A 20,422-nucleotide genomic window follows, 5' to 3' on the forward strand; every position below is an offset into this window, starting at 1 on the left:
TAACTCAGCTTCGAATTGAAACACTGACAGTTCAAATTTGTTATTGTTGTTGTTTATATTAATTTGTAAACTTGTTCTCTTTTAAATAATTTATTGATTTTTGATATTATGTACTACCTAGTTTTCCTTATTCCTCTCTGAATAGATTAAGAATATTTTCGTCTCTGTAATTGCTGTTAACTAGTCATCATTTTTAACCACACACATGGTAGGTATATTGAAATGTATTTTTTGTGTGGAAGTGGAACTAATGGACTTGAGTTACCTATTTTTTTCCCTTTACTTAGTTGTGTGCGTGTGATAGTCAATAAGTCCAATAGTTCTGCTTCACAAGAATTCAGCTATGTTTGATTTAAGCTACACTGCCCCAACGTACATGTGCATTTAGTCATACATTAATACACCAATCGGCTGTAAAAGATCTACTGCACCAATTGCAGCACTTGCCTTTAGAATAGAATAGAGATGTATGTGGCAGAATCTAGGTATGCACAATCCCATGCTTCAGTTTATAGTTCATCCAGATCAATGTGACAGCAATGAGTCATCAACCCAAAATGAAGGAACCAATCAGATTGCAGGAAATCCTTACATTGCACTCTTCAAAAGCTTCGGAACGCTTCAATCTTCTTCCCACTGGTCTTCATCCAGGAGGTTGTTCACATGGAACGAGGGTAGTTCACACACCCCACTGTCCCGGCTGCACACTAGACCAAAGCTACACGGACACAGATCATGCCATACATTGATGAAATCCACAGAGTCTCTACTGAGATAATACAGAGTGGTGTTGAATGGGGCATTACCGGGGCGACAGGGGGCCCCTTCACCAGTCAATGCGAGACAGCGAGGAAGTGCGAACCTTTGCTGACCTGAGAAACAGACAGAATTGGAGAGGATTAGGAAGTGGATTTGTACGCGATTTCACCTTACTGGTCACACACGTTCTGATATTTCACCTCAAAGCATCAAGAAATGATCTCCCTAGAGTATCTAAAATTCGATTGGATCGCCTCCTTGTTCAAACACGGTAATGTTTTTCGAAAAACCTGTTTGGCGCAGAAGGAATAATTTCCTAACCCCGTTGCATTTTTTCTCCAGAATGTAAACTATGTTTGGCAAAGGAGACACTGCCCATTTTACGAAAAACCCCATCACCATTGAAACTAGGAACACAAAAGGCTGTGCATAGTTGCATACTAAGTTGTACTAACCTAAAACGAGGTGGGTGCTACTGAGGTGAAATATAGGAAGATGTGTGATTACGTAAGGTGGTACATACATCTCAGGCAAGATATTGGGGAGTTCAGAATCTTCAGATGAAGGGAGATCCTGGTCACATCCCGTCTCAGTGGCGGTTGCTAACAGTGGGTTCACAAGTACCACTCGGCCGGCTGCACACTAGACCAGTACCACACGGGCATAGGTCGCTCCATACAGTGACGGACACTGGGTCACTAGCGTTGACTGGATCTATTGAATAGTACCGTCGTACCGTGGTGTTATGTGATGAATCACCAGGACGACATGAGTCACCTTGGTGTAACATTGGGTGACAGTAGGGGAGGCCGAATCTATTTTGCATACCTATCAAATCAAACAGAGGTGATGAAATATCAAGATTTTACGGACACACTGAAAAAAAGAAGAGAAAAAAAGGAATTTTAATTGTGTTAAGCATAAATGCTTGTCACAAATGTCATTCCCCGCTGAGGTTGGTTTATGGACACACTGTTCCATGTTTCTTTATGAATAAATCACTATCTATCCAACAGTTCACCTGTTCACAGCAAATGAACATACCGTTCGTTGTGAGATTCTTTACCATTGCACATGTGACATGTTTGGCAAAAATGCCTATTTTTTGCTGTCACATTGATCTGGACACACTATAGGATCATTTTCGAAGCAACACATTTCTTTTGTATTAAAACAAAATTTGTACAAAAATCAAACGTATTTCTCTTGATTAATGAGTGTACAATGTGCATACACTGCATACCAGCCTTATTTCTACATACACTTTATAGGTAATACTCGGCAACTCTTTCTAAAGTGGTATGAACGAATGAGATCCAGGATTTACAATGAAAAAAGAGTGAACAGTTGCTGAGTTCTATGCAGAAATAGGGCTCAACGATTCATATTTGCGAAGATTAAATATTAATAATACTGCCCAAATCCCTATTACGAGACATCGGAATTCCCCAGCCCAGGTTCTATCCACAACATTTCTTATAAAGAAGCTACTTGAAATTTCATAGTTATAAAAGTGCGTCTACACTAGAATATACACAAAAGGCGACCGACATCGACTAGAACCCATCTAAAGTAGGTAAGATCAAAGGAGTTAGGTCAAGTGAAGAAAAAACCTTATGATGTGGAGCTGTTTTAGGCGATATCGATAGACATAGTGTAGACGCTGCTTAATGATTGATGACTATTGAAAAAATCTGACAATCTTTTTTCCATATATCTTGATTTTCCATCATCTCAACAAAACCAGCCCTCCAGAGAAGAGCTTATGTATTACAAGTTCTGAAAATCTAAGTATGTTTTTTTGGCAAGCATCGTTCCCAAGTCAACAGTCTCATTGAGACATTCGGGATTCCGCACAAACGCAGACGGATGAAAAACGTCCAGAAATGAAATGGCCCAACATAGAGTTAACATGAGACTGTAGACATGGGAGTTTGTTATTTACATTCCAAAAAATATGAACCCTAACTACTTCCTAATTTTCTAGCCCTACTGAAGTAAAAGTTGCATTGGTAGTTATTTTGCCATCCACTTTGTCCCCTGGGCACGTTTGCATAACACTCTCTACTACTATTTACCCAACTGTTTTCTTGAACTTTCTTTGGAAAAGTAGTTAATTTGTTGAACCCGGAAAATTTACGGTATTTAATTAATTTGACATTTTGTTTGTTCTTGATTCTATTAATTGATCGATAGTATAAATAATAATTATTATGTAAAGTTGTTTTGTTTGCATTTATATTAATTTAATTTAACTAATTACTTATTGAAATAAACAAATAAATCAATTAATTTCTTTAAACGAGTTTTCGTTAAAAATAAATAAAGTTGTGTCGTGTGTTATATTTCTGTTGTAGGTACTACAAGAAAACACATTAGACAGATTTCGCAACGCATTTTTTTTGGGGATCGTGACGATGCTCGACGAGTTTTGGTTTCTGCGCATGACACACATTTTGATTTGTCTTGTGGTTTTTCAAGTACGATTTCAGACGTTTCTTCTGTCTAGGACTCTAGGGGGTCAGTCTGAAAACAATTTGACCAATATACCCCAACTAAGCGAAGAATAGGAAGTAACATTAGAAGCATTTGACCGTTCAAACATCTCAAGATAGGGACATTCTATGGAGGACAATATCTTTGAGATTTAACTCATGAGAATGTTAAATGACTAATCAAAATGTCCTATACTATCACACAATATTCGTTATTATAACATAATTAAATTTCTGTCAAACATTGAGTTCATCTAGGTGAAGGTTGGAATGACTCATCAAAGTTAGTGTCCTCTAGCCGGACTTTGGTCAATTGCTTTTAGTTATGAAAGTCAATTACCATTTTAACACACCGGTATAGTTTTTCTTGCGTCAGAAGTATGAAGAAAATTATTTGTGGTCTTACTCAAAACAATATCATAAGTCAATATTTCAAAAATTGACTACTCATAACTAGTCATATTGAATGTTTTAGTGCGACCAACTCATTTATACTTATAGCTAATAATGTTTAATAAGAATTTTCCAGCACATAATAGATACAGTTAATAATTTGGTTGTAAAGACAGGGAATTTTTTTTCAAGTTAAATCAACATAAATAAATCACAAATATTAAAGGACGGAAAAGTATATTGTGTAAAAAATAAATATCTTTCAAAGAGGCAAAAAAGAATTACGCAAAGTTATGATTGAATTTCAAAAGAAAAGGTGATAATGAAACTTTCAAAAATGTGTTAAAAATAATTAGCTACTCTATTTTACAAACTGATAACAAAGTGCTGATAAATTGCAACAAAAATAAATGAAAAGGTTCCACTGGAATTATCGAGAGAACTAATTGATTAAAAGATGGTCTGAACAAATATACGATTACTACGTAGATTGAATGGTACTATAACGAGGAGATGCCTCACACAACTTTAAATTTATTATTATTACCTAGACATGAGTTCCTATTATAACCAAGAATACTATACTATACACAATTACAGATCATACCAGGATTGGAACTAGGCAAAATAACCCTTTTTTATTGATATATTTAGCATTTTCTTCGATCAAGGTGGAGATAGCATATGCTCCATACAAAGCTCAAAAAGATTTAAAAATACCTACTTCCTAAAAAAATTGTGTGGGATCATACATAGTCGTCTAAAAACAAAAGAATAGCGCCAGTAAAGAAAAACTAAAAGAGCCCTAGACTTTTTGTATGATTCGGTTTCCAATTCCCCAAGACCTGAAATCTAGGGTCAGCCACACACTATCAGGTAGACCTGACAAGGGCTCAAAAAGATTTAAAAATACCTACTACCTAAAAAATTGTGTGGGATCATACATAGTCGTCTAAAAACAAAAGGATAGCGACAGTAAAGAAAAACTAGAAGCGCCCTAGACTTTTTGTATGATTCGGTTTCCAATTCCCCAAGACCTGAAATCTAGGGTCAGCCACACACTATCAGGTAGACCTGACAAGCGGACTTGATCAGGTGTACCTGACAGGTTTACCTAATAATGAGTGGCTGGCCTAAGTTCGGGCCTGCAATCATAGAAGCAACTGGCAGAAGGCAACTTTGCGTCATGTTGCACGGAGGTCCGTGCGTATTTTTCTTTATCGCACGGTATTTCCACGAACTGTGAAATTGAAATTTACAGGTGATGCCTCTTGCACATGGGATCTTGCAATTGTGGAAATTGTCAATTGACTAATTGACACTCTAGTATTAAAACTGTCGATCGAAATGTTGAAACAATATTGAGTCTTGATTTCCTCAGCTCATTTTACGTTATAATAACGAAATCAGATCAGCCTCTCTAGACGATTCCTTGTCAGCCCTAGGTTAGGCCAGCCACTCACTATCATGTAGAACTGACAGGTTGACAAAAAAATGGGTCACATAGTAAAAAATGAACAAGATGCAATTTCTCTTCAAAACTCCCTAAACTCCTTATTCAACTGGTGTCAAAAAGTTATAGCGGTAATTCCGTCATGATTGACAGCCAAACAATACAAATTGTATCCAACACTGGAAAAGGATTATATCCCAAATTCTATTGAACAGTTTAATCCTCCAATACTAATCCGTACAAATGATGCGTCATCTGCTTGAAACTTCTGGTTCAAGGGCAGATACAATTTTGCATGGGTCATCTTGATTGACGGGGATTAAGATCGAGGTTGTAGGTCAATAAAGCCAGCATAAGCAAAAGAAAATGTAGGTCAACAAAGCCAATTGTAAATGATGGGTATGCTAAATGAATTTTTCACCACCTTCAACATTCAAAGGAGTAAAATATCTCGGGGAAATGTGTTGAATATCTAGCTTATGAAAGATAATTACTCGTTAGTTTTTTTTTCTGCCAACAGAGGGCTGAAAGCCTTTTTAACACAGCAGTCTTCCAGTAGAATGATAAGTTTTACTCAATAAGACCTATCGCACAATGTAAGCTTAATAGGGTGACTTTGAATTGAATCGCGCGATGCCGTCTGAAAATCCAAGTCTCTGAAAATGATACAAACTCTCACACTCTAGGAGACCTAAGTCGCGTGACTCCAAAGGTCTCTAAAACTGTGTTCACACATAGTCGACCGGCCGTCGATCGATGTCGACTGAACTTGGCGATTTTCAACGATACTGACTAAACGATCAGAGATATTGTAAAAGTTACAATAGAACAACACCCAACTAAGCATCATTCAATAGGATAAGGAAAGTTGTGTGATGTTCACACCAGATTTTTTGGTCTTTTTTTATGCCTAAAATGCTCCATTTATATTAACAATTCCCATCATTCTATCAATTTGTCATGAAATGATTGATAAATACCTAAATGAAGTTACAATAGAACAACACCTAACTAAGCATCATTCAATAGGATAAGGAAAGTCGTGTGATGTTCACACCAGATTTTTTGGTCTTTTTTATGCCTAAAATGCTCCATTTATATTAACAATTCCCATCATTCTATCAATTTGTCATGAAATGATTGATAAATACCTAAATGATATGACAGTAAATTTTGGAGATAAACACTGTAGACAGCGAAGTTGTCTCTATTGACAACAAGTTGCAATGTTGAGGAAGGTCACATTGGCAGTGGAATTATGCATTCTAATAAATACACAAGTCAGAATATGCAAAGTATATCATTTATTAGGCACAATATACAGTATCCACTGTTTATATGGGCAGTATCGGTATGGATTATCTACAATTTATATGGGGCAGTAAAGGTATGTAGATACAGCATATATACAGTATCCACTGTTTATATGGGCAGTATCGGTATGGATTATCTACAATTTATATGGGGCAGTAAAGGTATGTAGATACAGCATAAGTATCCACTGTTTATATGGGCAGTATCGGAATGGATTATCTACAATTTATATGGGGCAGTAAAGGTATGTAGATACAGCATAGATGTCGGAATTTGGCAACTTACGACACCTATATTAATGCCACATTAAAATCAAAATGTGTTGTATCACCTGTTGTTTCTACTGTATCAACAGCTGTGATTTTCTCGCGCCTTATTTTACACTCGTAATAGGACAATTAAAGATGCCAAATTCCTTTCTATCATCATCACAATGGGGAAAATTTCAAAAATCGAGGTATACTTTAAAGGTCACATAAGTGACGTCTGAGTTCGTAAGGATCTGAGGAATGTCTCTTGGAGGCGAGATATTTCGTATGACAAACTGGGAATTTTGTTGGTACTTAAAATAATTACATAGATAGTTTTAACTTTTAGAAATTCATCTTTTCTTTTGTACTTTCTTTGTAATTCAAACAATTTTAGTGATCGACATCGAAACAAATTTTTCTTGAAACTAAGCCCTATGACACACACATACCTATAATAGGTTACCTATGTAACTAGGTAAAGATTGAATTGTCAATAAATAAATTTTCAATAAATTGAATTTTCAATAAATAAATTTCAGCTTGATTTTGTTTGATAACTGAGCAAAATATGAAGGGTTACCGGAAGAATTGATGATATATTTTTTCATGCTTATTCGGCACTTCGACACAGAGATTCCGTAAGGTCATTTCATCGTCGCATTTAGCAAAAAAAATATTTGCTTCCTTTGAGCAACATCATTGTTGCAAGACAAGCAAATCGTTCTTATATCTAACATCCGATGCGACCATCATCGTGAGATAAAAGCATACACATTCCCAAAATACCACAAGCTTCTAAAATGACTAATCAACCACATTCCAAGCATTCCAGAACATAAACCTAATCAACTCTATAGAGCGAGTTAGAGCCGCGCCAGTGAAGAGATTGAGGAGGCCATCTATTCTTTTGTACTTTCTTTGTAATTCAAACAATTTTAGTGATCGACATCGAAACACAAGTTTCTTGAAACTAAGCCCTATGACACACACATACCTATAATAGGTTACCTATGTAACTAGGTAAAGATTGAATTGTCAATAAATAAATTTTCAATAAATTGAATTTTCAATAAATAAATTTCAGCTTGATTTTTGTTTGATAACTGAGCACAATATGAAGGGTTACCGGAAGAAGTGATGATATATTTTTTCATGCTTATTCGGCACTTGGACACAGAGATTCCGTAAGGTCATTTCATCGTCGCATTTAGCCAATGGAAATATTTGCTTCCTTTGAGCAACATCATTGTTGCAAGACAAGCAAATCATTCTTATATCTAACATCCGATGCGACCATCATCGTGAGATAAAAGCATACACATTCCCAAAATACCACACGCTTCTAAAATGACTTATCAACCACATTCCAAGCATTCCAGAACATAAACCTAATCAACTCTATAGAGCGAGTTAGAGCCGCGCCAGTGAAGAGATTGAGGAGGCGTGTTTGTTAGGAAGCCACAAATATTTCAAATTAATATGGGAATATAAACAACATAGCAGGTTGTTGTATAGAACCATTTTAGTATGACAAACTGGGAACTTAAACTCTCATAGCGTCAAAGTGCTCGCCTGGTAAACTGGAGGACGTGGGTTCTATGTTCTATTACAAATACATATTACTGCAAAATGAAATTTCAGCCATCTCTGGACTTTGTACTTTACTCTTGACTTGTAGATCTCATTCAAGTAAATTAATTCTAAAAATCAAATGCAACTTGAATTTCATCTGAGAAGGGTCGATTTTTGATCGGTGTTTTGGTGCTTCATCAGAAAGGTCTATGTTTCATTTGATCTGTGTGCGTTTGTATTTAAATATACCTTTATTAAAGTAAACCTTCATAACCTAACCTAAAGTAAATCTTCACTACCTGACCTAACCTAAAGTAAACTTTCATTACCTAACCTAAAGTAAACTTTTATGTTTGGTTTGCTAAACAGGTGGCTTCGGTACTTGAGGAAGATGAGTGAAGACTGTTATACACTGGTGATGCTGCGGCATGGTGAGAGCGAGTGGACCAAACGAAACCTGTTCTGTGGCTGGTATGACTCCAAACTGAGTGAGAACGGTAAGTCACGAGAGGAAAATATGCTATTAGAAAGGAAGGAAGATGTGCAAGATTCTTATGTGCAATTTTTTACACCGATGATGCCAGCAATGGTGAAACATGTCTGTATAAATAAACAATAAAAAAAAAACCTCCCCCAACTGTGAAGAGTATAAGCTACCTGTGTTCTTCTTTTCAAGATGAATCTTCACAAAGTCACGTCAGAATCTATCAGTTTATTAAAAAAGATTAAAAAAAGTCGGGTTAAGCTTATACGAATCTACGAATCCTCGACCCCATCTAGGAAATAACTCCAGATTAAACACCTGTAATTTCCTGTCTTTCCTTCATTTCCAGGAATCAAGGAGGCGCACGTGGCGGGTCAAATCCTACGTGATGAAGGTTTCCAGTTCGATCACGTCTTCACGTCTCAATTATCACGTGCCCAGGACACGGTTCAAATTATACTGCAGGAGTTAGGTCAATCTCCAGAAGTGACCAAGTCTTGGCGTTTGAATGAAAGACATTACGGAGATCTCACTGGGTATAATAAGCTGCAGATGGCGAATAAGTACGGACTAGAACAGGTAGGTGAGGCACTTACAGGCAGTCGAAAGTAATACATAATAAGTCACTATTGATTAATTTATTTAATTTAGACATCCTTTGTACATACTATTTTACTTAAGTTATCCATTGCTAAAAATAACTTCAGTAAAATAATAATAATAGTGCTTATTTATACTGCTTGCATAGGACCGAAAAGTCCCTTTACTCCAGTCAGGCAGTCGAAAGTAATACATAATAAGTCACTATTAATTAATTTATTTAATTTAGACATCCTTTGTAAATACTATTTTACTTAAGTTTTCCATTGCTAAAAATAACTTCAGTAAAATAATAATAATAGTGCTTATTTATACTGCTTGCATAGGACCGAAAAGTCCCTTTACTCCAGCAGTATGCTACTACTATTACTTTGGTCAAATTCTCAAATTATATAAAGAATAAAATTCCATACCTCGGCTGGGATTGAACCCACGCCCTCCTGTTTACCAGGCGAGCGTCTTGACCACTACACCACCGAAAGTAGGCTACTACTATTATTGTGGTCAAAATCTCAAATTATTTAAAGAATAAAATTCCATACCTCGGCTGGGATTGGACCCACGCCCTCCTGTTTACCAGGCGAGCGTCTTGACCACTACACCACCGAAAGTAGAGCTTTATTGACAATTAAAAAAAAAGTTAGTAAACTTAAGTATGTATTATTTGTAAAAAAAAAGGAAACTTTTGCACAGAAAATAGTAGATTGTTCATAATTAAAATTCAGACCCAAAAATGAAATTTACCCCCGTATGTATGAAATCTAAAGATAAACTTAAGTTTAACTTAAGACGAACAATGTTGCCAATTTCATGTCATTTCTTGAAACTAACAACTGAGGTGTTTGTGGAATTAACATTTCATGTAAGATTACCTAATTTCATGTCAAATCAACCTCACTCTCTCTGACACACTGAATAAAACACACCGAGCTGAGTGTAAACAAGAATAAGATCTTGTAACATTTTTGGATTTTATTTTATCTAAATTACCCATAAAAGAGAGACAGGCAAAATCTCCATTCACATTGTTCTTTGTTAGTAGCTCAAGTCTGAGATAAATCAAAATGTCAACAATGAATTACTTAATTATTGGGTACTCGCTTAGTTTGTTTCAACCAAACACAGTATACAATATGTCTGGGCTATACTGTTGCTTTAGTACCTACCCAGTTCCTACATCATTTCTTTCATCGCTTGAGGTGACTAAACGTCTAATGCCGACCACTAAGACTCAGACGCTAGACGGTCGGTCAGACCGCCGGAAAGCGTGTGGCTTAAGACCAAGATCTCTCAGAGGGTCTGAAGACAGAAGTCTGAAATCAATATCAATCAAGTCACAGTTTACTTTGAAACGTTCCTAATGTGTTCATACCTCGGACTTCCACTTGCTTTCTGAAAAATTTGACAGAAATGTGAGGGAGAAGAAAATAGGGAGGAAGGAGAAAGATTACTACAGAACGCAACGTTTAACAATTACTATAAGGCATAGTTTGAGAAAAGATTTTTTGTTTTACTTACCTATTAAAGTGATGACAATAAAGGGAGAAGTCGGATTTACAGGGAAATTTGGTTCAGAAGATAATGCAGTACGATACACTCTGGTAAGGCTTCATGTATGTAAAACTAACAACTGAGGTGTTTGTGGAATTAACATTTCATGTAAGATTACCTGATTTCATGTCAAATCAACCTCACTCTCTGAAACACTGAATAAAACACACCGAGCTGAGTGTAGACAAGAATAAGATCTTGTAATATTTTTGGATTTCATTTTATCTAAATTACCCGTAAAAAGAGAGACAGGCAAAATCTCCATTCACATTGTTGTTTGTTAGTAGCTCAAGTCTGAGATAAATCAAAATGTCAACAATGAATTATTGGCTTAATTATTGGGTACTCGCTTACGTTTGTTTCAACCAAACACAGTATACAATATGTCTGGGCTATACTGTTGCTTTAGTACCTACCCAGTTCCTACATCATTTCTTTCATCAAAGGGCCACCAGTTAGCTCAAACTATCCACTGGCTTTCTGAAAAATTTGACAGAAATGTGAGGGAGAAGAAAATAGGGAGGGAGGAGAAAGATTGCTACGGAACGCAACGTTTAACAATTACTATAAGGCATAGTTTGAGAAAAGATTTTTTGTTTTACTTACCTATTCAAGTGACGACAATAAAGTGAGAAGTCGGATTTACAGGGAAATTTGGTTCAGAAGATAATGCAGTACAATACACTCTGGTAAGGCTTCATGTACGTATACTGGCAACGTCTCATCACTTCATTCACCTGAAACGAACAAAAGAAGAAATAAGAATTTGCTTATAAATACCTAGACCAGCGATTTATATGAGATACCTATGTACAATGTATCACCAAAATGTACACACAAAATGCCACCAAATCTTGGTACCACCTAGCAAATTTCTTACCTACTTAGTGACAAGGAAAATCAACTTGAGCTTGATTGGATAGCAGTACAATTCTTTAAGAGGAAAGTGAGTTAAAATGCTTTTGTTAGTTAGATTAAAATGCTTTTGAAAGGTCCCGTCTAGGTTGTTAATATTGGGATTTCTTGATTTATCCAAAGCCTTTGACATTGAAAGGTCTCACCACCTTAAATTTCCTACAGTATAAGACGTAATAAAATAAATTGAGGTTTACATCAGGGGATATTTAGGCGATCTTTTGGTCAGGGGTAGTTTGAAAAGATACGAGGGGTTATGAGTTTCTAAGAAATTCGTAGAAGCTTAACCCATCCTTTAGGGCTGTTTGCTGTTACACCCAAGTCTCTGAGTGGGCTTTTGGTGTATTGTTCCTAAGAGAAATTCCAGAAGGATTAAGTCCATTGTTAAAGCCAAAAAGTCTTATTTCACTTCCATCCAAGGCTCGCAATTTACCGCCGCTTGAGGTGACTACAGAACGCAACGTTTAACAATTACTATAAGGCATAGCTTGAGAAAAGATTTTTTGTTTTACTTACCTATTCAAGTGACGACAATAAAGGGAGAAGTCGGATTTACAGGGAAATTTGGTTCAGAAGATAATGCAGTACGATACACTCTGGTAAGGCTTCATGTATGTAGGGCTGTTACTTGGGTGTAACAGCAAACATGCTGTTACACCCAAGTCTCTGAGTGGGCTTTTGGTGTATTGTTCCTAAGAGGAATTCCAGAAGGATTAAGTCCATTGTTAAAGCCAAAAAGTCTTATTTCACTTCCATCCAAGGCTCGCAATTTACCGCCGCTTGAGGTGTCATGTATGTATACTGGCAACGTCTCATCACTTCATTCACCTGAAACGAACAAAAGAAGAAATAAGAATTTGCTTATAAATACCTAGACCAGCGATTTCCAACTAGCGGCCCGCGGGTCTAATGTGACCCGCAAAGCTTTTTGGGTGGGCCCCATCGGGCTTCATTTTTGCTCTTTTACTATGGGGTGCACTCCGAAAATGTGGAGCATCCACCCCCTCCCCTCGTTAAAATCCTGGATACGGTCCTGCTCCCCTGTGTATGTGTATGTGGCCTGTGATTTCCAACATGGAATTTGGAAATCCTTGACCTAGACTACTCAAGACTCAAGTCCTTCTTTTGGCAGATGTTATCATATAATTAATAGGAACCTCAACAGTTGCACTAATGAGTCACTTTGCCTTATTTAAACAATCAAAAGAAATCACTTGACCAATTTATTGTACCCATTACCTCATCTGGCATGATAGGAAACACAGCAGCTTCAGGCCTGGGTACCACCTTCTCATTGCCAGTGGAGGTCAAATCTGAATTTTTGATACTCTGAGACTTGGCATTTTTCCGCAACAGAATGGCATAGTCGATGATTTGAGCAATTATTTCTTTGGCCAAATACTGGAGGAGTTCATAGCTCGTTGGAGTTAACAGAGATACACCTGAAAATTAAATAAAAGAGTTGAACTCTCTAACTTGATAGATAAAATAGAATATGTTTATCTTTCGTTCCGCAACAGAATGGCATAGTCAATGATTTGAGCAATTATTTCTTTGGCCAAATACTGGAGGAGTTCATAGCTTGTTGGAGTTAACAGAGATACACCTGAAAATTAAATAAAAGAGTTGAACTCTCTAACTTGATAGATAGAATATGTTTATCTTTCTTGTGACTACAATTTTCTGCAAAGTAGGTATGTACATTGTACATGAGTAGGTACTTCTTTCTTTTCCTTTCTCTCCTCCCTCCCTCCCTGAAGAGTCTGCCCCTAGTTGGCTTGGTCATGAGATAATTCTTACCAGGATTATTTTTCAGCTTGTGTCCCAGTTTATCTTTCTTGTGACTACAATTTTCTGCAAAGTAGGTTTGTACATTGTACATGAGTACCTACTTCTTTCTTTTCCTTTCTCTCCTTCCTTCCTCCCTCCCTCCCTGAAGAGTCTGCCCCTAGTTGGCTTGGTCATGAGATAATTCTTACCAGGATTATTTTTCAGCTTGTGTCCCAGCCACTCATTGAACTCCCTTTGATGTTTCCAAGAGTCAAAAGAGACACTTCTACTCTTTTCATACACAAGGTAGTCTTCTTTGGAATGTTCAATGGACAATTCATTCTGTCGTAAAAGTCGTTCATGTTTGGCCTCATCAATAAACTCGCCATCTATTTTGATCTTGAAGTCGTCTAAGAATTCCAGGATGAGTTGTTTGACATTGACATTTCGTGATTTCTTAGTCCCGGTAAAGAAACAGCTTTTCAGATCAGCTGCTATGTCTTTGTTTGTGGTGGCTGGAATTGTATGAAATAGGAAAGACACAAGTTGAACAAAATGAATGAGCTAAGGGAAAACACAATGACAAGTTGTATAGGATGAGAAAAACAGAGTCAAAGAGTTATAATACCTAGCTACCGTACACATAACAGTAAAAGTAGGCATTAACTAGAGGGTCATTTGAAACCTTAATACTAAATGGTAAGTAAATATAGTTTTACCTGTGCCACTAATAGCTCCTGTGATTTCTTGTCGTTTACTTTTCAAATCAAAATATTGATACACTCTCTGCAGGCGTACAGGGTTATTCCTCAGCAGGAACAAGATGTTTCTCACAGTGATTTCCTCACTTTCCTGGAAAGACAAAAACAATTTTCATATCATTATAATTGGACATACATAGGTGTTAGTATGTTCAATAGAGTTTTTGCAACCAATATTAGCATCCTGTTAATAAAACTCTTGGTTATGGTGACCTTTTTTTTAGCCTCTAACAGCCTGTTTGCTTGACAGCTCTGTTTAGCTTATAGAAATCAATTGAACTTAACAGGCTGTTAGCTCAACAGGCCTTTTAGGCAATGTTGAAAAAATATTGGTGAAATCCCACCTTGAACATTTTCACAAAATATCTGCACATGTGCAGAAACGATTTTTTGGCAAGTAGGTAATCTTCAAGAGCTGTTCAATTAACGGGTGAGTTATTGTAGGTGGGTACTTCCAGGTATTTTTAACTTACCGAGTTTCAAAATGATTGAGCTAAGGGAAAACACAATGACAAGTTGTATAGGATGAGAAAAACAGAGTCAAAGAGTTATAATACCTAGCTACCATACACATAACAGTAAAAGTAGGCATTAACTAGAGGGTCATTTGAAAACTTAATACTAAATGGTAAGTAAGTAAATATAGTTTTACCTGTGCCACTAATAGCTCCTGTGATTTCTTGTCGTTTACTTTTCAAATCAAAATATTGATACACTCTCTGCAGGCGTACAGGGTTATTCCTCAGCAGGAACAAGATATTTCTCACGGTGATTTCCTCACTTTCCTGGAAAGACAAAAACAATTTTCATATCATAATAATTGGACATAGGCGTTAGTATGTTCAATAGAGTTTTTGCAACCAATATTAGCATCCTGTTAATAAAACTCTTGGTTATGGTGGGTTTCACCAACCTTTTTTTTTTAGCCTCTAACGGCCTGTTTGCTTGACAGCTCTGTTAAGCTTATAGAAATCAATTGAACTTAACAGGCTGTTAGCTCAACAGGCCTTTTAGGCAATGAAAAAATATTGGTGAAATCCCACCTTGAACATTTTCACAAAATCTCTGCACATGTGCAGAAACGATTTTCTGGCAAGTAGGTAATCTTCAAGAGCTGTTCAATTAACGGGTGAGTTATTGTAGGTGGGTACTTCCAGGTATTTTTAACTTACCGAGTTACCACTGCATGCATGAGCTTTGTATACAATGAAGTCCAGCTGTTGCTGCAAGTGTTCCTCTATGATACAGGAGGTGGCTTCCTGAGGTTTCCTACAATCTCCCAAACCAAACAGCATAGTCTGAATGATGGGGGATATTGATATTTCAGACATAGTTGATGTTGATGCTTGGTAGGATTGTACTCTTTTCTTTATTGGTTGTTGATAGGAAATAACACTTGATTCAGTTACCTACCTCCGAACTGCAATACGAATTACGATCTCACATGTTCATCTGATATGACCAAATAACAAATACCTTTCAACCTTCGAGAGAAAATCTGAAAAAGTTCACACTTCACACAAAACACCTTGCACCGAAAATCAGAAATTTAAATTCCAAAAATTCAAAATTTCCCGCGTATCAGATTGTTTACAAAAAAATAATTGCACCTTCAAAATCTACTAAACACTTCCCGCAATACAAAAATCCTATGTTGCGCCTTCGTTATTTTGGTTATGCAATGTGTCAGTATTAAGAGATCTACTCGTTGTGACCCCATTTTAGGACTTGTTGGTCCATGAATTTTGATATTCGCTTCTGCTCTTGCTCAGATCTTGAAAGTTCATGTCGGTAGACCTTGGGGTCTACAGTCTCATGTTTTCCTACAGGTATTTATCAACAATAACTTCACACGTTTTCAGGTTCAAATCTGGAGACGAAGTTACGACGTTCTTCCTCCTCCAATGACCAAAGATCACAAGTACTACCAGGATATCATCACCAATCCTAACTTCAAAATTGACGGCCCTAATGAGGACCAATTTCCTCACACGGAAAGCCTGAAGGAGACCATAATGAGAGTCCTACCCTACTGGAATGAAAACATTGCTACCGAGATTAAACAGGGGAAGAAAGTCCTAGTGGTCACACATGGGACTTCACTGCGTGGTCTGGTGAAACATATTGAACGTAAGTCTCTACGTGAACCTGTCTAACACCCATATTTTAGAACAAAATGCTGGCTCTCAGCAAATGCTCAAGCATTAATTTAATTAGCCAGCCTAGTTGGTTGGTGGCGCGTCTGCCTTGTAAGCGCTAGGCCGCGGGTTCGATTCCCGCCCGGGGGCGGATTTTATCCTGATGGGATAATGTTCGTTCTCGAAACAGTTCCCTCTATCAAACCTCTGAAAAAAAAAAAAAAGTTTAATGTAGGTACGAACGTTATAGTCAGGGTTGCAAATTTTTGCTTTAAATTACAATCCTTGGTACCTTCCTCTAATCTAATAGACCAAATTGGTCCCTATGGTGCCAAAATTGTTTCATATTGTCTCTTTTTCTTGATAATATAAAAGGGTAGGATGGTTGTAGACTGTGGTTTTGAGCCCTAAGTAAAGAGGAGGAACTAATAATATAATTATTGGAAATGGAAACATAAATAAATTGGACAACATAAATTGGAAACATAAATTGGAAATGAAAACATAAATAAATATAGGTATTTTTAAACACATTCAGGATCTATTAAGAAATTTACAAAGCGGGTTTTGTTATGTAATAACATCACCTTAAAGGAGCAATGTTTTTTTTTTACCTACCCTCCTTGCTGATGTAGGTATAATGGTATAAATTTTATTTGAATAATTTCAGAACTCAGTGATGCCGAAATCATGAAACTCAACATTCCCACTGCCATCCCCTTTGTGTATAAACTGGATGCTAATCTGACACCCACCAAACCTCGCCAGTTCCTATGTGACGAAGAGACAGTGTCGAAAGCCATGGAGAAAGTGGCATCTATTAGTGGATATGAAGAGAAACAGTGAAACACTTCGAGTGATGTAAAATGAAACAGTGGAACTTCTGTACTTATAGTGTTCTTTTATTCAACTCATACACTGGGGGGGGGGGAATAGTGATTGGGTGCACCAAATTAGGGTGGAAGAACTCTTATAATTGGGTTACTTAATCTGATTTAGGTTGTTGGAATGCTGTTGTCGAGCTCCCCGATATAGATTTCAATATTAGAGTTCAGGAACCCAGTTACTCAATTGGGCTTCCGGCACCCTAGTTTTTTTTGTGTATGAAGTTTTTCCGAGAAGGATCCAGAACTGTTTAGTGTGAGATGATCTTTTCCGGATAAACGTGTTATTGGAATACAGCTCCACTGACGAGATGACGAGGGTTCGATTCCCGCCCGTGGCGGACTTTATTCCAAACAGATAAGATTCGTTCTCGGAACCACCGACTTTTTCCTATCCTAACCTCCTCTCTTTGATTTCGGGTTGTTACAGTTCCCTCTATCAAACCTCTATTCCAATAGCAAGTTTATACCCCGTATGTATGAAATCTAAAGATAAACTTAAGTTTAACTTAAGACGAACAATGTTGCCAATTTCATGTCATTTCTTGAGATAACTGGCTAGATTTCATGAAATTTGGCAAGATTTTCATTTCAAGTTAAACTTAAGTTTATCTTAAGATTTCATACATACGGGGGTTAGACTTTCAACCCTGATGGCCTCTGGAGCTGGAGCTCAAAATGGATATTTCAAAATTTTATTTTTAGGACTGAATTTCAAAATGAATAATTAGTGGGACCTATTTGAAGCATAAATCACCAATCAATATGAATTTTCCATTTTTGTTGCTTCCCCTATGTGGGGTATTAGTTCCAATGTGTACCCTCATCAACATATGTATCATAATTTGTTTGTCACATACACCTGAGAAAATTTCGCAAAGATTGGTCTATCAACATGCAAGATTCAAACTAGCCATTGTTTCAATGGCCACAAGTATCTTGATCTCAACTGCTCTCACATTTCTGTTATATTCCTGTGTCGTCAAAGCAGTCTGGTCTGTATACCCAGTCAACAATGTCCTCATATACCTCCAGATCTACTTGCTAATCATCTTACTCATGGGAACAGTTGTAATATTTTTGGGAGTAGTTGGTTCCTCTTGGTTCCCAGCCATCATATCAGTTGGTTCACTGATTTCTGTAACAGCACCTCTACTTAGTGTGATGTTCCTGGCACATTTGGCTTTCCAATTCCATTGGTTCTGAGAAAGTTGAGAAACAGAAAATAAAATTTATAAAAATTACAAGTCAAAAATAAACAAAGAATTTATGGTGGGAAAGGGACGTTTTATGAAAAGTAAAATCCCATCCCCCTACTGTTGTCATGGGATTTTTCTCGAAAAATCTCGTCCTCAACACGCTCCCCTGTGCTAGATCCAACACCTTGCACCGAAAATCAGAAATTTAAATTCCAAAAATTCAAAAATTCCCGCCTATCAGATTGTTTACAAAAAAAAATTGCGCCTTCAAAATCTACTAAACACTTCTCTCAATACAAAAATCCAATGTTGCGCCTTCGACATTTTGATTATGCAATGTGTCAGTATTAAGTTGTGACCCTATTTTAGGACTTGTTGGTCCATGAATTTTGATATTCGCATCTGCTGTGATCTGCTCTTGCTCAGATCTTGAAAGTTCATGTCGGTAGACCTTGGGGTCTACAGTCTCATGTTTTCCTATTAGGTATCAACAATAACTTTGCACGTTTTCAGGTTCAAATCTGGAGACGAAGTTACGACGTTCTTCCTCCTCCAATGACCAAAGATCACAAGTACTACCAGGATATCATCACCAATCCTAACTTCAAAATTGACGGCCCTAATGAGGACCAATTTCCTCATACGGAAAGCCTGAAGGAGACCATAATGAGAGTCCTACCCTACTGGAATGAAAACATCGCCACTGAGATTAAACAGGGGAAGAAAGTCCTAGTGGTCACACATGGGACTTCACTGCGTGGTCTGGTGAAACATATTGAACGTAAGTCTCTACGTGAACCTGTCTAACACCCATATTTTAGAACAAAATGCTGGCTCTCAGCAAATGCTCAAGCATCAATTAGCCAGCCTAGTTAGCTTGGTTGGTAGCGCGTCTGCCTTGTAAGCGCTAGGCCGCGGGTTCGATTCCCGCCCGGGGCGGATTTTATCCTGATGGGATAATGTTCGTTCTCGGAACGGCTGGCTTTCTCCTATCCTGTCTTCCTTCTCTCTTCGATTTCGGGACGACTGCGTCTGCCTTGTAAGCGCTAGGCCGCGGGTTCGATTCCCGCCCGGGGCGGATTTTATCCTGATGGGATAATGTTCGGGTGGCGCGTCTGCCTTGTAAGCGCTAGGCCGCGGGTTCGATTCCCGCCCGGGACGGATTTTATCCTGATGGGATAATGTTCGTTCTCGAAACGGCTGGCTTTCTCCTATCCTGTCTTCCTTCTCTCTTCGATTTCGGGACGATAAGACTATAGTAGTTACAGTTCCCTCTGTCAAACCTACGGCTGACTTTCCTCCTATCCTGTCTTCCTTCTCCCTTCGATTTCGGGACAATAAGACCCTAGCAGTTACAGTTCCCTCTGTCAAACCTCTTTTAAAAAAAAAAAACATCAATTCCAAGCATCTGATTAGCCAAAATTTGCTTGAGACTGATCTGAGACCGAGAATTTTTGTTCATAAATATGAGTAAATCTTTCTTACTTATAATGCCGGCTACACGTACTCTGACCGTCTGAACGTTTGTGGCGGAAAAAGCTCGAGACCTAGGTCTGTCAGATCGTCTGAGAAACCGCGGTCTGAAGCTTTTCCCGTCGCACTAGTGTTCAAACTGTTTGACAGACCTACATATAAGCGTCAGTAGCGGGTATAAGACCACGGAAGAGAGGGGATTAGAAAGCCAGCCGATGAAGTTCACTCCGGCAAGAAATCGAATTCGCGATCTAGGGTTTCCTAGGCAGGCGCGCCACCTGCCAATCTAAAGGTAATGTTACACCAAGCGCGCATCGTTTGCAATCATTTTTCCACAAACATTGGCTTGCAAACAGCGTTCGTGTGTGCGCGGAGTTGATCCGGCTGCTGTCGGTTTTTCAGGTAATGTT

General features: G+C 37.6%; 4 protein-coding genes, 1 long non-coding RNA gene and 1 pseudogene across 7 annotated transcripts; 2 read left to right on the plus strand and 4 right to left on the minus strand.

Moving 5' to 3' along the window:
* Positions 1–595: 595 nt before the first annotated feature.
* Positions 596–1,344, minus strand: LOC108254585 (astakine-like). The gene is made up of 2 exons (XM_017449697.2): positions 1,215–1,344; positions 596–872 (listed from the first exon to the last, which is right to left on the minus strand). Exons 1-2 carry the CDS (start codon positions 1,282–1,284, stop codon positions 622–624), a joined length of 321 nt encoding a protein of 106 aa, XP_017305186.1. The 5' UTR covers positions 1,285–1,344; the 3' UTR covers positions 596–621.
* Positions 1,310–1,795, minus strand: LOC113465468 (astakine-like). Its single transcript, XM_026820003.1, has one exon. The coding sequence runs from the start codon at positions 1,583–1,585 to the stop codon at positions 1,349–1,351; it is 237 nt and encodes a 78-aa protein (XP_026675804.1). The 5' UTR covers positions 1,586–1,795; the 3' UTR covers positions 1,310–1,348.
* A 6,777-nt stretch (positions 1,796–8,572) lies between these two features.
* LOC103524649 (phosphoglycerate mutase 1) lies at positions 8,573–17,373 on the plus strand. The gene is made up of 4 exons (XM_008489682.3): positions 8,573–8,734; positions 9,071–9,300; positions 16,181–16,448; positions 17,127–17,373. Exons 1-4 carry the CDS (start codon positions 8,587–8,589, stop codon positions 17,300–17,302), a joined length of 822 nt encoding a protein of 273 aa, XP_008487904.1. The 5' UTR covers positions 8,573–8,586; the 3' UTR covers positions 17,303–17,373.
* Positions 10,514–10,944, minus strand: LOC113465470. Its single transcript, XR_003390172.1, has 2 exons — positions 10,840–10,944; positions 10,514–10,634 (listed from the first exon to the last, which is right to left on the minus strand). It is a non-coding gene; the product is annotated as an uncharacterized LOC113465470 (long non-coding RNA).
* LOC103524648 lies at positions 11,508–15,854 on the minus strand. 3 transcript variants are annotated; one of them, XM_008489680.3, is made up of 6 exons: positions 15,491–15,854; positions 14,277–14,409; positions 13,767–14,072; positions 13,027–13,229; positions 12,584–12,615; positions 12,333–12,402 (listed from the first exon to the last, which is right to left on the minus strand). In XM_008489680.3, exons 1-6 carry the CDS (start codon positions 15,647–15,649, stop codon positions 12,357–12,359), a joined length of 879 nt encoding a protein of 292 aa, XP_008487902.1. In that variant the 5' UTR covers positions 15,650–15,854; the 3' UTR covers positions 12,333–12,356. The 3 variants fall into 3 exon arrangements, with proteins under 3 accessions (XP_026675805.1, XP_008487902.1, XP_008487903.1); XM_008489681.3 differs by lacking the exon at positions 14,277–14,409 and adding an exon at positions 14,971–15,103; XM_026820004.1 differs by lacking the exons at positions 12,333–12,402; positions 12,584–12,615 and adding an exon at positions 11,508–11,609.
* Positions 17,374–19,045: 1,672 nt separating the features above from the next.
* On the plus strand, positions 19,046–19,346 carry LOC113465473 (annotated as a pseudogene).
* The last annotated feature ends 1,076 nt before the right edge of the window (positions 19,347–20,422 follow it).

This window comes from Diaphorina citri, unplaced genomic scaffold (genome assembly GCF_000475195.1).
Source record: "Diaphorina citri unplaced genomic scaffold, Diaci psyllid genome assembly version 1.1 scaffold111, whole genome shotgun sequence".
NCBI classification, from domain to species: domain Eukaryota; kingdom Metazoa; phylum Arthropoda; class Insecta; order Hemiptera; family Psyllidae; genus Diaphorina; species Diaphorina citri.

Coding starts and splice junctions, on each gene's coding strand:
- LOC108254585 (XM_017449697.2), bottom strand. CDS start 1,284: ATGTATGTACCACCTTACGTAATCACACATCTTCCTATATTTCACCTC. Junction 873..1,214: donor TAGCACCCACCTCGTTTTAG/GTTAGTACAACT, acceptor TCTGTTTCTCAG/GTCAGCAAAGGTTCGCACTT.
- LOC113465468 (XM_026820003.1), bottom strand. CDS start 1,585: ATGCAAAATAGATTCGGCCTCCCCTACTGTCACCCAATGTTACACCAA.
- LOC103524649 (XM_008489682.3), top strand. CDS start 8,587: ATGTTTGGTTTGCTAAACAGGTGGCTTCGGTACTTGAGGAAGATGAGT. Junction 8,735..9,070: donor CTCCAAACTGAGTGAGAACG/GTAAGTCACGAG, acceptor CTTCATTTCCAG/GAATCAAGGAGGCGCACGTG. Junction 9,301..16,180: donor ATAAGTACGGACTAGAACAG/GTAGGTGAGGCA, acceptor ACACGTTTTCAG/GTTCAAATCTGGAGACGAAG.
- LOC103524648 (XM_026820004.1), bottom strand. CDS start 15,649: ATGTCTGAAATATCAATATCCCCCATCATTCAGACTATGCTGTTTGGT. Junction 13,230..13,766: donor CAAGCTGAAAAATAATCCTG/GTAAGAATTATC, acceptor TTTAATTTTCAG/GTGTATCTCTGTTAACTCCA. Junction 11,610..13,026: donor TTCCTATCATGCCAGATGAG/GTAATGGGTACA, acceptor TGTTCGTTTCAG/GTGAATGAAGTGATGAGACG.